The sequence below is a fragment of the Poecilia reticulata genome, chromosome 18 (assembly GCF_904066995.2).
Source record: "Poecilia reticulata chromosome 18, P_reticulata-male-v2, whole genome shotgun sequence".
NCBI classification, from domain to species: domain Eukaryota; kingdom Metazoa; phylum Chordata; class Actinopteri; order Cyprinodontiformes; family Poeciliidae; genus Poecilia; species Poecilia reticulata.
In genome coordinates, this window is record NC_088847.1 from 25,862,634 (window position 1) to 25,878,734 (window position 16,101).

Consider the following 16,101-nt stretch of genomic DNA (forward strand, 5'->3'; position numbering starts at 1 on the left):
TTTATAACTTTGCTTTCTAAAGCATTTCTTCCTGAAACATTTTTGAACATGTGAAAGATTTTAATATGACAGAAATACACCAACCTTTAACCACTGCACAGCTCAGCATGAAGGTCCAAACTACAGAAAAATTTACATTTTTGATCAGGAACTGAAACGACTTAAAATTAGGAACTCAAACTGAATATCTATACATTTATAAATGTCCTAATTTTCTTTTATGCTCTGATTTCTGAGCTATGAGTCCAAATGACCCATCAGAACCAGCAGATGTTACCGTGTTTGTACTCACAGAGTGAAGCTGGTAGAGATGTTGGTCTCATCGTAGCTCTGACTGATCTGAAGCTTCAGCTGGTTTTACTGAGCTGAACCCGCCTCCTTCCTCCACATCACATGGTCAGAGCAGCAGAGACGCTGGATTCAACTCTGACACTCAGGAGCTGACCTCTACAGGACCAGAAGGTCAGATTACAGCTTTTATTTTTATTCTGTTTCTTTTTTAAACCAACCGATGAGATTCTGTGTTCTGCTCATCAGGACTGAATCACTAAAGGTGTTAATAGAGTCACTGCGACTCCAAACCACCAGAGAGTCCATGGCTGCTTCTCTAACCGTCTCTCTGTTCAGGTAGAATAGTGATGGCAGCTCAGAGGTCAAAGGTCAGGGCTGAAAGTGCTGCTGAAGCCTGACCTGTACAGACCAGCCTCTCAGTGTTTTAGTCATAAATGGAGGATCTTTGTTGTACATTACATTGAGCTGTTTGAATTACAGTGTTAGCATCATGACCTTTGACCCCACATAGTTTCTGAGCTCTCTAACTGCTCTGGATGTTTCAGGTGTTTCTCAGCTGCTGCATCAATGATCAGCAGGTTCTGCAGCAGCTGGAGGTTCAGGAGGCGACGCTGTGATTGGATCAACATGGAGGATGGAGGTGAGGGAAGCTCTGCTGTAGAACCTCCAAACCAGATCAGTTTAACGTTTCCTCCACAGGAAAAACTCCCAGATCAACACCAACATCTGAGACGACTGCAAAGTCTCCACCATGACACGTCTGGGACCATCAGGCAATAATATCTAGCTAAATCTAATAGTTTAGTTAAATAAATGAGTCTGAACTGATTCTCCATGACGTTCAGACACCGGGTTCATGGTGGGGAGGAGGACAGACCTGCATCCTCTGTCAGAATATGGGCAAGAACAGGACCGGCCCAAGGCACAAGCAAACTAAGCAGCCGCTTGGGGCCCCGGGCCGATAGAGGACCCTTTAGTGCAGGGTGTCAGACTCCAGTCCTTTAGATGAGCCACAGGTAGAAAACACTGGAATGAAATGACTTAATGACCTCCTGGTGGAGATCAGCTCTCCAGAGTCCTGCTAATGACCTAATTATTATATTCAGGTGCTGCAGCAGAGGAACATCTAAAAGCTGCAGCACAGCAGAGGCCTGGAGTCTGACACCTGGGTTCTAGAGGAACTGATTTATTTTTAGTAATGATTTCTATGTAATTATATGAACAAAAACACACAATTTCATTATAAGTTTGTGATTTTGTTTATAATAATATATATTTGATAATGTAGGTGGAAATCATTGTTTATATGGACAAAAAGAAAATAATTTGCTCTTGGCTGCCCCCTGGTGGCCGCGGTGGGTCCAGCTTCACTGGTGATATGAGCTCCGGTCAGAAGTTAAGTTATCAAAACCATGTCTCAAAAGAGGACTTGTCCTTCAGGAAGAGAGGACAAGAGGAAGAAAAGACAAGATAAAGGTTTGTTTTCTCCTGGTAATTTAATGTTTATCAGAAAGAAGTGAAGCTGCTAATAGGAATTAGCTTCATAGCGACCTGGACCGGTGTTGTGCCCAGAAACGCAGCCTGCCCAAATTTGCATCCCCTGTCGCGGGAGCGCGCGGGCATCGCTCTAAGCTCCCGCGACAGGGGATGCAAATTTGGGCAGGCTGCGTTTCTGGGCATAACACCGGCCAGCTGACAGCAGGCGAGGGGAGCTGACTGTTAACGCAGCGGGACCAGCAGGTCCGAAAACGTCGGAACAATATTGGACTTAGGTGATCAGATCAGATCAGATCAGATCAGATCAGATCAGTCAGAGCTACGATGAGACCAACATCTCTACCAGCTTCACTCTGTGAGTACAAACACAACATCTGCTGGTTCTGATGGGTTTATGGTTCTGATGGGGTAACAGTCCAGGATTCAGAGCAGAAAAGAAATAAAATATGTTTATGAATTTATTGATAAAGTGTTTAACTTTCATGTTTTCCTGCCTTCAGTTCCTGATTTAACAATTTAACATTTTCTTTAGTTCTGACCTTCCTGCTGAGCTCTACTGGGGTTAAAGGTTAGTAAGTTTATGTCACAGTTTTAAATGTTCAAAATCATAATCTTGAAAGAAAAGTTTCCAAAATGAAACAATTTAATTTGAATACTTTAAAAATTCCTTAATTTCATTTGTATTCTTTCCACCACATAGATAATTTTGATTTTGTGTTTTCTTTCCAGCAGCTGCTCTGACTGTGAGTCCCAGCAGATCTCAGTTCTTTAAGGATGAATCAGTGACTCTGATCTGCTCTGATGGAGGAACTGTGAGGAGAAACACAAGCAGAGGAACCAGGACTGAGTGTAAAGATGGATGGGGAGAAGCTGATGGTTCCTCCTGTAACATGACCTTCTTGCACCCATCAGACTCTGGTGTGTACTGGTGTGAGTCCACATCTGGATCCTCCCCCAGCAGCAGCAGCAGCATCCAGCTCTCTGTCTCTGGTAAGATCAGACTGTGGAGTTAGTGTTGCTGTGTGGAAATGGATGAAATGCTGTAGTTTGTCTCTGTGTTGAGGTGGATCAGTGATCCTGCAGAGTCCTGTCCTCCCTGTGATGGAGGGAGATGACGTCACTCTGAGCTGCAGAGCAAAGAGTCCAGCCCACAACCTCCCAGCTGCTTTCTATAAAGATGGCTCCTTCATTGGTGATGGACCATCAGGTCACATGACCCTCCTCCATGTCTCCAGCTCTGATGAAGGCCTCTACCAGTGCAGCATCAGCGGTCAGGATGGAGAGTCTCCATCCAGCTGGATCTGGGTCAAAGGTCAGAGGATTTAAAATATTGTTTAACTTTGGTTTTCATTAGAAATTTATAGGCAATTATTGAATAAATAACTTTATTTCAGAGAAACCATCAACCACATCGTCCCCATCAACTCTTCCTCCTCCATCATCATCATCCTCTTCATCTTCCTCCCAGTTTCTCCTCTATGGTCTCTCGTCTCTATCAGCTGGTTTTGTTCTGGTTCTACTGGTTTTACTGGTCAAACGTCACATTAAGAGGAAAAATAAAGGTGAGATCAACACGGTGCATAAAGATATTAACTCTAAATTATTTTAAGTTTGAGTTTTTATGTTTTCATTTAAGTTTTCATATTTAAAATAAGTCTAATTATTTGTCAGCAGGAGTAAAATAATTAATAAATAATTTATTTCCAGGTAACCAGGAGGCTGAAGAGAAAAGATTAAATCTCACTGATGTTAAAATATCACAGCAGGAAGAAAAGAGAAACAAATCAAATGAAGGTAAAAATGTTTGTTTTATTTCTTCTGTTAAAAACTAAAGAACTGAATCTGGATGAGTTTCTATTATAATAAGTTTATTCATCAATTAGATGTTCAAATATGTTTGTGCAAAAACTCCAGACAAATAAAGGTTGATAGTTTTACAATTTCAAATATTTGAACCACAAGAAAATGTCACTTTTATGAATTAATCAGTTATATTAATATATCAATAAACCTTTTAATCACCTAAATACTATAAAGTATTTTATCAAAATGAAATTCCTGTTTCTAATATATTTTCATGTTGTGATGTGAGATTTTATTTATTTTACTGAGTTTATTTCTAACATAAAATGAACAAAAATGTTTGATACAAACTAAATTAAAACTAAATTATTCCAGTCAGTTTCTGTTAGTCTTTAGTTTATTTCAGCAGCTTAAAGTTAAACTTTGCTCTGACTCTTTGCAGCAGTTTGTGGTTTTTTGCTGACTGACGCTAACAGACTCTGAGGTCGTCCAGCTTCCTGTTTCTGGTTGCCATGGCAACGCTGCGAACCAAACAGGAACGACGAACAGTCACTGAAATACAGATTAACATTTTAAACATATCTAATTAGTTTTTCATATTCTGAAACTCTTTAACTCTCCAGTTTCTGTTTGAACCTTTAAGCTGATTTTATTCACATCAGAGATAAAAGTCGTCAAACTCCTGGTTTGTTTTGATGAAGACGATGAGAAGAAGAGTCAGGAAATGGACAAACTGGGAACCAGTTACTGTCTACTGGAGGAATCCAGGTTTTTAACTGGGTCAGATGTGAAAGAAATGATATGGAGAAATTTAAGATCAAATGAAATTTTATTTTAGGAAGAAAATCAAATAATGGAAAAAAAAACGTCCTTGTGAAAAACGAAGCAGCAGTTTGACAGATTTTTTAAAAGGATTAACTTTTAAAAAAATAGATTAATAACTGTAAAAACAAAAATTATAGAAATGTGAAATGTGTAGGGGTACCAAGACTTTTCTGCAGCTCTGTGCCAATTAATTAAAAGAGTCAATAATTTAATCCAAACTAGACAGAGATTTGAGCAGACAGAGAGGATGAGTTCATACTGACTTTAGCATAATATTTATTTTTAATTCTTTTAAATATCCAGATTTTCACTTCAGACTCGGTTTTATCTCCTAAATCTAATAATAATAATAATAATAATAAATGTAATTTGTACCGCACTTTTCATTAGAGAAAATCTCAAAGTGCTGCACAGTGCAACTAAAATCGTAGATAAAATCAACATCATAAAAATCATGTGGAGGCAGAGCAGGCTTGCTTAAATAAAAAAGTCTTTAAGCCTCTTTTGAAGTCATCCAGTGGTTGCTGAGCTCTCAGATAATCTGGGAGAGAGTTAGAGACGGGGGGCAGCCACAGCGAGTGCCCGATCTCCCATGGTCCTTAATCTGGACCGAGGAAGGTGGAGGAAGCTGCAGGCTTGTGATCGTAGAGATCTGCTGGATGAATGTGGAATGAGAAGGTCCTTCAGATAATCTGGTTCTGTTTAAACATTGATGGGTGATGAGAGCAATTTTGTACTGAATTCTGTAGGAAACAGGAAGCCAGTGGAGATCATGGAGAATCGGTGTAATATGGTCAGATTTCCGGACTCTCAATAGAATCCTGGCTGCGCTGTTTGGATGTATTGAAGCTCCTGAAGATGTTTTTATGGATTCCAAAAAACAGAGAGTTGCAGTAGTCGAGCCTGGAGGAGACAAAGGCATGACGAGAGTCTCGGCATCAGAGAAAGAGAGAGATGGACGAATTTTGGAGATATTACGAAGATGAAAGAAACAGATTTTAAACAGATGCTTAATGTGATTTTCAAATGTAAGATGAGAATCCATTCTAACTCCAAGATTTGTAACTGTGGTGGAAAGGGGAATGTCATGTCCAGAAAAAGAAAACAGTCGTCAAAGTTGAAGATTGAACCTGGTGAGGTGTTCAGATCAACATGGCCTCAGTTTTGGAGCAGTTTAACTGAAGAAAGTTCTGATTCATCCACGTCCTCATCTCTTCCAGGCAGGTGGTGAAGGCAGTGAGTGAAAATGGTGATGATGATGATGCTCCAGTTCTAATGTAAAGTTGTGTTTCGTCGGCATAGCAGTGGAAGGAGATGTTGTGCTGATTCATGATTTGACCCAATCCAGTAAATGTTTGGTTGTCCATCAGTAAAATAAACCGAGTCTGAATCTGTGTTGAATCACTGAGTGAACTTAGTGTCTCTGACCAGTCAGTCCTGGTTCGTTCCTCTCTGAGCGTCTCAGAGAAACGATCCTGTCAGGCTGTGATGATCATCACAGACCAGCTTGTTGTTCATGTGAAGCTGCTTCAGCTGCCAGCAGCTGCAGGCTGAGCCTCAGGCTGTGGTTTGGTCTTCAGCCGCCGACTCAAACCTGACAAACTGTTTGCTTCTCACTGTGATGTGGAAACGTCTCACTGGCTGAATAAAGGTGAGAAGCTTTGAGGTTTCAGCTGCTAGAGACAGAAAACACTTCCTGGTGCAGACAAACTGCTCTAAGGCTGCAGTTCAGCTCCAATAGTACAATATTCAGTAAAAGGGAAACTCATATTAACTCATCATTTATAGATATATGTATTTTATCTATTGTCATTCTGATCCTGTTTCTCTGTAACTGAATGTCTGTCCAGGTTTTCCTGCATTTCTCTTAATGGCCACTGGGGGCAGAATGAGCCGGTATAGATGAACATTTTCTAGATCAGTGGATTCTCACACATTCACCATGTTCAGCCATTAAAGCTGCAGCTCAGAGGAAACTTTGCTCTGAAAACATGATCAGCTTAGAGGTTCTGATCTCTGCTGCATTCAGATCCTCTTCAGTTCATCCTGATGAGAATCAGAGAGTTTAGTTTCCTGCAGCATCACATTATGGCAGGAGAACCAGATTAATGTAACGTTTACATCTGGTGGAAGAATCCAGAGAGAATCCAGATTCCATCAGCAGAACATGGAAACAGAAACATCTGATCAGATCCATGATATTTATCTAATAATCACATTTCTACTGACAGGAAGCTTTGAGTCATTTATAGCTCATCATCTGTTAGCAGCAGCAACAGTTAGCTTCAGGCTAGTCAGCTAGCATTAGCCGTGCTAACAGCAGTGCTGCTAAAGAGGCTAGCCTAGCTTAGCTAAATGCTTCAGCTGCAGTGACGTGATGTTTTCTTCTTCTGCAGCTCTGAGGCGGCGCTGCTTCACTACTGTTCTCTACGCCACCAGGACAGAAGAAGAAGAAAAACTTTGATGCTGAAACTGCAGAAAACGTTGATGATGTGAAACTGGATCAGTTATATAACTCTGATAGCTTTCTGTTATAAACTGTAGACATGATAAAGATGTTCAGAAGAATCTGATTATTGATTCTGACAATAAATTAATGAGAATTAAAAATAACTTCAGGTCCAGGAAAATGTCCATCTGAATGTTTTAGTTTCTTCTCTGTAAAACTTCATGAATGTATTTAATGTTTCAGTCTCATGTTTCCTGAAACTGTTTTTATTTTAAATGTCTGAAAACTTCAGCAGCTTCAGCCTGAACATGATGTTCCTGCCTGCTGCCTGCCTGATGGTGTGTCTGCCTCCACCAGCAGAGGGCGATCACACTGCACCTTATGGATAAATACATGCTGGAACTGGTTTGACCTTTTTCACTGGTCAATTTATTCAAGGACATTTCAGCTGGTAAATCAAGGCTCTGACACAACAAGGACATTCTTTGTGCTGAACTTTGATTTAATGCCAACTGGATGCTGTCAGGAATGTCACCCCGTAGAACCTACATTGTTAAAGTACACCAGGGCCGGCCCCAGCCTCCATGGGGCCCAAAGCCAAATGTGGTTTTGGGGCCCTCTAGTTCTGCTAACAATGTGGACTAGCTGCAGTCAGCAGTCTGATCATCAGATCCTTCACACACCTGATATAAACTTACTGCTGTTTACATTATATACATGTATAATATAGAATATATTTATTGGCCAACTGATTTATCCACCAGATGATTTCTTGGCACCGATTTCCTTAATTTTGGGGGATCGGGATCAGCCGATACACAGGAAGCTCATCTTATCCCCTGATCTTCATCAGCAAAGGTTTCAGCATCATCCTCTGTCCTCTTCTGCTCTGCAGTGAGACGTTTGACTGACACACCAACCAGGTCTGAACGTTTACAGTTAACAATATTCACCTGATGCAACTCAGAGACTTTCATGTTATATTTAGCAACATTTCAGAGAAAAAAATGTATATCATCCAAAACCAAAATCAGCAGCTCAGGCTTTTTAAATATCGGTAACCAGGGATCGGCCAGAAAACTGCCATCGGTGCAGATATACACACATAATCATGACAATCTGTGATTAAATTAATTTATCTTAACTCCAATAGCTAAAAATGTAATTTATACCAGGTGAGTTTTCTCCTCTGGGATGTGGACCGGTACCGGTACCGGACTGGTTCTGAGCCTTCAAATGATTCTAACAGAAGTTTCTCATAACTTAGAAGTTGATGTAAAATAATGTTTGTTTTAACCACAAAATGCTTCTGATCAGCAGCAAACAGCAAATCCCAGCTGCAGCTCAGAGCAGCTCATCCATGACGTAGAAACATTTTTCTAGACCAGAGGTGCTCAAGTCCGGTCCTCAGAGCTCCCGTCCTGCAACTTCCAGGTGCTTCCCTGCTCCAACACACCTGGATCAAATGAAAGGCTCGTTACCAGGCCTGTTTAGAGCTGATCCCGGTCTGTTGGAGTAATGATATTTCTAAAAGGTGCAGGATGGTAGCTCTGGAGGACCGGACTTGAGCACCCCTGATCTAGACGATGTCAGACATGCTCTATAGTTAAGTCTATAGTTAAGTTTATAAAGTAATGATTGTAGTAACTGTTTATTGTTTTGGGTTCTGTCCTTTCTGTAGTTTAATTGTCTTACATAAACATTTAGTTTTATTTTTCACAGTAACTGAGTCCAGACTGTTTCATCAGAAACTTTTTATTGAGTTAATTTTGGACATAAAAGATAAAATCTTCCTTTCTGCATCGTTCAGCTGTTCAGTGTTTAGTGAAGTCATGTGACCTGAAGCTGGTAAACATGCTGACTCAGACTAAACCTGTTTTATTTCCAGTTTATAGACTCAGTCATGGATTCATAACAGCATAAAGAAACAGTTCTGATTTTCACTTCACATGAATCTGATGGAGAATTTATCACCAATAATTTATTCATGTTTGATGAACTAAAGCCGGTTAGACAGGAAATTATAAAACTAAATATTAACTCAGTGATTCACAGGAAAACTAAACATGTTCAGTTTCATCCGGTTCCATAAATCTGACCGTCAGAAACAAACAGGAAACGAACCGAACCTTTTCATTCACATCAGTTTATAATTAAACCTCAACGATCTGTGAACTTCTACATTACCGCCCCCATGTGGTCAAACTGGAACATTGCAGCCCTCACATTAATTTGGACTCAAACTATAAACTTTTTAAACTTTCAGCCGTCATCAGTAGCTGCTTATCCTTACAGCTACTGATGCTGGTTCCCATCTCTGGCTGTGATGGGGTCAGAGGTCAAGTCCATCCAGGACAGGAAGGGGCTGCCAGGAATCTTGGGCCCCCTGACAAAAAATTGAATTGCCCCCCTGGATCCTCCCCACGAAGACTTAGTTTCAGTTCCAGCACCTCAAACTCTCCATCACCAACATTATGTATCAGCGCTGATGTACTAAACATTACTAGGATATTTTGATTTAGCTCGTTGTGGGAACCGTGGCTGAACTTTCAGCCAGCTGACATCAGTGGTCCCCTGAAGTGGGCGGGGCCTTCAGGTCGATTGTTCCTGAAAAAAACAGCAAAATTAGACAAAACAGATAAAAAATCAGGGTTTTTATCTTAAACCAGTGGAAACAGAACAACAAAGAGCAACTTTACATCAATGCAATGTGTATTTATGAGTTCAGCATCTTTAACCCTCCCTGTGACTCTCCCTCCTCTCTCAGGCCTCTGGAGCCAATAAAACCTTTAAAAAGAGTCAAAACATCCAGAACCAAGTTTAATCTCTAGTTATAATTAATCTTAATCCCTGTAGATTCCATAAATAATCCCTAAAAACCTAAAATGAGCTGTAATGATAAAGGATCCACTGACTGAAGAACAGACTCAGACACGTTTCCTTTCAGCAGACATGCCAGAGCAGCAGGTTGAGATAATCTGTAATCTGATCCAGATTACAGATTACAGAAGCTTTTCTAGAAAAACACAGTTCAGATGTTTCCTGCAGCTGATCTCAGACTCTGGTGACGTGAGAAGAACAACGAGAATATTTACTGAATTATAACAATCAGATGATCTGTTGATGTGATTCACAAGAAACCAGACATAGAAATATGAAAACAGATACAGATATATGAAAACAGACATAGAAATATGAAAACAGACATAGAAATATGAAACCAGACATAGAAATATGAAACCAGACATAGAAATATGAAACCAGACATAGAAATATGAAAACAGACATAGATTTATTCGCTGTGAGAAAATGTTTGTTCACACAAATATAAAAATAAACTGAACAAAATATAAACTCTCCATGTCAAAAATAAAATTTTTATGAACATTTGTAAAGTCAAAGTATGTTTCCAGTAATTCCTGATCTTCATATCAGTATTGGTGACATCGTGGTTCAGCCGTTTGCAGCAGATTAACAGCCATGATGGGGTCAGGATGAGGATCTGATTCTGACCCTGTTGGCTTCCCGTAGCTTTACAGTCTGAGGTCTGACGTTGTTCTGACTGATCAGCTGTGTGCCGCCGGTCTGAGCCGGTCCTCAGATGGACGATGAGGAGGATCTGCAGTGGTCGGTCCGGTGGTCTGATATCCGTCACTGAGCCGATCAGCTGCTGCTGGACGTCCCTCCATCCAACATCTGAGGCTTCGTGACATAATGTGACACTTTGGGGCCTTTTACTGTCCAGCTGCTGCTCAGTGTGTCTGGTCACCCAGTGGACATGTCCCACAATGCACTGGGTAAAAACTCACTGAGTGTTGATGCTGACTGACAGCAGGCTGGACTAAAATCATAGAGAAACATTACAAAATATCAGCAGCAGCTCATTTACAGTCATTAACTCCACATGGCAACAATACTTGACTTATTTATACTTTGGTTCTGGGTATTAAAATTACTGTAAAAAACAAATTTAGGAACAATATAATCCAGACTGAGGATAAGATTTTAACATAATGCTGCTATTGAGATAGAAATGATCCATCTGAAGAAGATAATTCAAACAAATATTGTACATTAAAAAGCATCAACCTGATCAAATTAAAAAGCATCAGGACCAGGTTTCCTCCAGAGTCTCAGCAGCTGCAGCAGCTGCAGCAGCTTCAGCAGCTTCAGCTGCAGGCGACTCAGTAAAACTCAGACCTGCTGGTTTCCATCTGCAGAGCGTCGCCACACAGATTGACTGATTATGTAACTTGTTCACATTCATGTTTCCACCAGACATTTCAGGCTGAATCTAAGAAGACCTGAGATCTGCAGTCTGTCCCTGGGTTCAGGTCCAGGCAGGTAACCAGGAATGTCCTTCAGATCAGATCCTGCAGCTTCAGCTGTGATCAGATCAAACCGATAAGTTTCATCTCGTTGGTATGAAGGATTTCATTTCAGCTGCTGGTCTGAATTATCTCCATTTCCAGTAACTGTTGTTATAACTGAACAGGTTCACTGAGTTTAACTTCCTGCTGATAAAGTTTCTCTACGGTCAGAGAGAAAGCTGAAGTCAGCAAACAATGAAGGGTTAGGAGGACAGAGTCTGAGCGTCATCATCATCATCATCAGATTCTCTGAACTGCAGAGGAACCGTTTAGATGTCAGATATAAACACTGAAGATTCACATAAACAGGTGGAGAAATTCCTGAATGCGACACGTTAACCAAGAGTTTCAGCTTGTGGGAGTCAACATGTCAGGAAAATCCCTCAGCGACCAGGAGTTTGGTTAGACGTCATCATCCTGCACAGCGTTAAACTGTGTTGCATCAGGGTTCGGATACATGACATGCATAACTACACTACAGTACTTACATTGTTTATAAAGATTAATTACACAAGATGTTCAAGGTAATTCAAATATTTTGTTTCATTACCGACATTTTAAAATTGTCCAATTTTACTAATAACTTTATGAACTTTACATAAATTATCAGTTTACAGATCAAAAGTGAACACATGAACATGAAGTGTGACAATAAAACATAAAGTGAGGATCAACAACAGAACATTCTCATTCACTGCATCTTACAGGAACCTACTAAAAAGAACCATAGAGCAATTAAACAGAGAAAGTATTAGTATTTTAAAGAAGACAGAAAAAAGTCAAATGAAAAAATAATACTTACAATTTCAAGACCTTGTGACTCGCCATGTATGTGACATCATAAGAACTGATGATAGGCAGTATTGTATGATGTATGCACAAGCTAATACTTTGGTCAGAAAGTTTAGTATGTGTTCAGCTCTTTTTAAAGCTTTTTGCACTTCATTTTACACGGCCCATCTGTGGGGAAGATACAACAAAAGTATCCTGCAGAAACTTTATGTGGCCTACAATGACGGCATGAGGCTCCTACTCAGAGTGCCTAGATGGAGCAGTGCTAGCCATATGTTTGTACATAATAATGTTCCCACATGCGCAGCTGTGCTCAGGAATCTCATGTATAGATGTATGTGTAGATTTTCTGTGTCATGCAATAATATAATTGCAATTTTAGTAAATCCTGTTTTTAGTACAGTGAGATTTTTCTTAAGATTGTGGGAACATTGGTGTCATCATTTATTTGTGACTCAGTGAATGTCATGTTTTTTTTATTTATTTTTTATTTTTTATTTTATTTTATTTTTTATTTTATTATTTTTCTCTTATTTCCTTTTTTTATGGACCTTTTTGGTCTGGAATAAAGATTGATTGATTGATTGATTGATTGATTGATTGATTGAGACCGGATGCCTGGAGTGGAAAAACATTTCTGGGTTTTTTCTTTGCCTGTTTATGCTAGAAGTAGAAAAAAATAGTCATTAAATCTCAGCAGGTGGAAAAACTGGAAACTCGAGTCTTAGAATCACGTAGAAGAGAAACTATGAGGAGCAGAGACGCCTTCCTGCTGGGGAACCAATGAGGGGAACCGGCTGGATCATGTGACCAACAGCTGACTGACGTAAACAAAACAACAAATCAGCTGTTTTGGCTCTGAGCTCTCAGTCCGGATCAGCTGGAGCCGCTCACAAGGTGAGATTTACTTTCTGATTGACATGAAGAGAAAATACTTTTATTTACAGAAATAAATCTGTTGATCTGTTAGAATAAATATAAATTCACCTCCACAGATATTAACGCTATAAAAGTGATTATTGATTATTAGAAAAAAGTTTCCATGAGTGTAAACTGATTCTGATCGTTTTCATCTAGAACTGATGGAAATAAAGTTTATTATCTAAACGTTTAATTACTATAGATTCTATAAAATATGATTGAAAATAATTGATCTCAAATGGAATCAGATGATTAGATCTGGTCCAGATTAAAGAGTTCACTATTCAGACCAGTTCTGCCGGTTCTGATCCAAAACCCAATGAAGAATCTGGTTGTTTCTTTTGGATCATTTGTTTATGCAAAACCAGATTCTGTTTCATTTGGTAACCAAACAGGAACCTGATCCAGTTTCTGGGGAAAATCCTCAGAAAAAGTCAAAGTCAGGAAGTTCTGCTTCTTCTTGGTTCTTTAAGTCTCATGGAACCAGAACAGAACTGGTTCTGGTTCCATGTGAACCCAGTCTGAAGGAATCTTTATGCTGGGAATGCTCCAGTTGTTTTGGGTCCATTTGGACTTGAACATGTAAATAAGTACACCCTGTATGTCCTCATTTCCTCCTTCATGCTTCAGTCCAACAGTAAATAATGAGCTGCTGGTTCAGCAGAAAAAAACAAACTGGTTCTGGTTCTGGTACCAGACGTCTGATTTGATCACGTTTCTTGTTTGGAAACGATGAGTCGGCTGTCTGTCGGCCATTTTATAAAGAAACTTTCCTGCTTTTATTTAAATCCAACATTTGGTTCAACCAGGTCTGACTATTTAAATCTAGAAAACTGTGACTCTGAGTGTTAAACTTTTAGTTTCTGTTTTTAAATTTTTATCTTCCATTAAATCTTCCTGTGAAAACAAACTGTTAAGTAAGCATTGATTGATTTATATCTATATTATCCAGACTATTTTAACATAAAAGCAGATTAATGTTTGTCCTTATTTGAGTTTATATCAAGAGTAAAAACTGGTTTAGCTTAAAAACAATCAAATAAACTTGAAGGAACAAGAAGCAACTGATTAAAATGATTTCATTTATTGTCATCAGCAGGTTGAATATGTTTTAATTTGATAAACCATCTACTGTTTCTGGGATGTTTCTCCTGCATTACCGCACTCCGTCCACTAGGTGGTGTTTCAGAGACGTCACCATGGAGTCCAGGTGTGTCCAGGTTACAGGTGGTCAGACTGCAGAGGTTCAGCCTCTGAAAGTTTTCATTTGTTGTTTTAGAGACAGAAACTGCTGAGCAGGTTTTAAACTCTTTCAGCCAATCAGCTGCTTCTCTTTGTTTCCCTGACAACAGGAGAAACTCAGAGTTTCAGCTGCGCTTCAGTGAATGTTCCTCAGCCCGACCGACCGGATGAACCGGTTCCTGATCCACAATCTTTACAGCTGATAATAAAGCTGCTGATCAGGATCAGGAATGAATTAACTATATAATTAATATAATGATGAGGAATAATATTGTTTTTAATGGATTTTATAACCTTAATAAAACTCATTATACATAAAACAATAAACTTTAATATAATGTGTGTGAAAACATTGTTGCTTTTCAAGGTTTTAAGGATTCAGACATTTTATTTCTTCTGTTGGATCCTTTAATTTCTACCTGGAGTTTCTTTTATACTTTTTAAATTAAAATATTTAATTTAAATTATGAATAAATTTTAATAAAGAAGCTGGATGCTTTTCTTTCCTCTCCTGTAAAGTTCAGTTTCTGATACATGAGGTTTTTATTCAGGACGTGAGGATCCGGTCCGGTCCGGTCCAGAACCCAGCTGGATCCGTTTAACTTGTGTTTCTCCTGCAGATCAGATGAAGATCTCAGCTGATCCTGGACTCTCCGTCACTCTGAGCTGCTGGGATCAGATGGATCCAGGAAACCAGCATCAGGACGGAGACGGTCTCTGGTTCTGACTGACTGACGATGGAGGAACCAAGAACAGGTTCTGGTCCAATCAGCTTCATCCACCTGACGGAGCTCCTCCCCCTCAACAGGTTCGTCTTCAGTTCTGGTTTCATACAGATCCATGGAGCTTTCCTGTGTTTGGGAAGTTATTTAAAGAAAACACTTTGTGACAAAAGACAAAATGTGAAATTAAACCAGCAGAGAAACAAAAACCTGGAGTTGAACTTCAGATGCTGTTTGTTGCAGCAGGAGATGTAATGGATGCCAGAAAATCATCTGCATTTAAAGAAAATAACTTTTTCACGTTTATGTCAAAACCTGGTAATATTGATCCATCCTGATAAATCCACAACCAACAGAGTCGAGGCCGGTTCAGCCAATCAGCTCTCTGGATTCATAGCTAGCTTACATAGCTAGATAGCTAGATTGGTGAATTGTTTGTAAGATGCTTCATTTTCTGTAAATTATTTAACAAAGAATAAAGTAAAAAGCTACAATATAACTTTTGTTTTCATGCAGTTCTTCTCCTGAACCAGCAGGGGGCAGTAAAGGCTCCAGAATCTATAAACTATATTCAGTTTTCCGACAGTTTGCGGCAGAAACGTTTATCAGATTGAGATTGTTGCTTTAGACTGAAGTTATTTAATGTAATAATGCATTATGTAGCAGTAAACATGAACACCACAGACCCAGTTATGTTCTGATCCAGTTATTGTTCAGTGGCAGATCCTGACTGTGACCTTTGCTCAGGTCAGGGATCCTCATGTTCTCAGAGCTGATTGGACGATCTGATCTTTAATCTGCTGCTTGTGGATTTAGATTCTGGATTATTTCATTAGTTTGGAAACACAATGATTAAAAAACCCTCAAAATATTTTCTTACATAAACACTAAATGTATTTCAGTGGTTTATTAAATATTTTATGATTATCAGTATTTAATGGTCTAAAACAGAAACTTTCATAAAATCAGCTACTTTGGGGACAATTTTCAAATATTTTAATTAAAAATCAACTTAATAACTTTGATAATAAAGTGACAGTTATGAATCCATTTGTGTTCATGTTGGTTTTTGATTTTAAAATAATCTGCTCTGACCAGAAATAACAGATTAAACCTCAGCTGATTCTGTGCTAAAGTTATAAATGACAGTTTAAAGGTCAAAGGTCAGCCTTTGGTTGACCTCCTGAAC

At 39.2% G+C, this 16,101-nt stretch overlaps 2 protein-coding genes across 5 annotated transcripts in view; one reads left to right on the forward strand and one right to left on the reverse strand.

Annotated features, from left to right (window-relative positions):
• Positions 1 to 451, reverse strand: part of LOC103460740 (low affinity immunoglobulin gamma Fc region receptor II-like) — a 121,635-nt gene extending 121,184 nt beyond the window's left edge. Inside the window, exons 1-2 of the mRNA XM_081599730.1 lie at positions 293 to 451; positions 85 to 120 (exon numbers count right to left, since the gene is read on the reverse strand). Coding sequence (XP_081455856.1) covers positions 85 to 120; positions 293 to 323 — 67 coding nt within the window. The 5' untranslated portion in view covers positions 324 to 451. The remainder of the gene's footprint in view (positions 1 to 84; positions 121 to 292) is intronic.
• Positions 452 to 1,677: 1,226 nt separating this feature from the next.
• On the forward strand, positions 1,678 to 7,178 carry LOC145548784 (uncharacterized). 4 transcript variants are annotated; one of them, XM_081599732.1, is made up of 7 exons: positions 1,678 to 1,767; positions 2,321 to 2,356; positions 2,518 to 2,778; positions 2,852 to 3,100; positions 3,183 to 3,350; positions 3,496 to 3,582; positions 6,813 to 7,178. In XM_081599732.1, the coding sequence occupies exons 1-7, from the start codon at positions 1,704 to 1,706 to the stop codon at positions 6,878 to 6,880; spliced, it is 933 nt and encodes a 310-aa protein (XP_081455858.1). In that variant the 5' UTR covers positions 1,678 to 1,703; the 3' UTR covers positions 6,881 to 7,178. The 4 variants fall into 4 exon arrangements, with proteins under 4 accessions (XP_081455858.1, XP_081455859.1, XP_081455860.1 ...); XM_081599733.1 differs by having other exon boundaries at positions 2,521 to 2,778; XM_081599734.1 differs by lacking the exon at positions 1,678 to 1,767 and adding an exon at positions 1,975 to 2,143 and having other exon boundaries at positions 6,813 to 7,177.
• Positions 7,179 to 16,101: the final 8,923 nt, after the last annotated feature.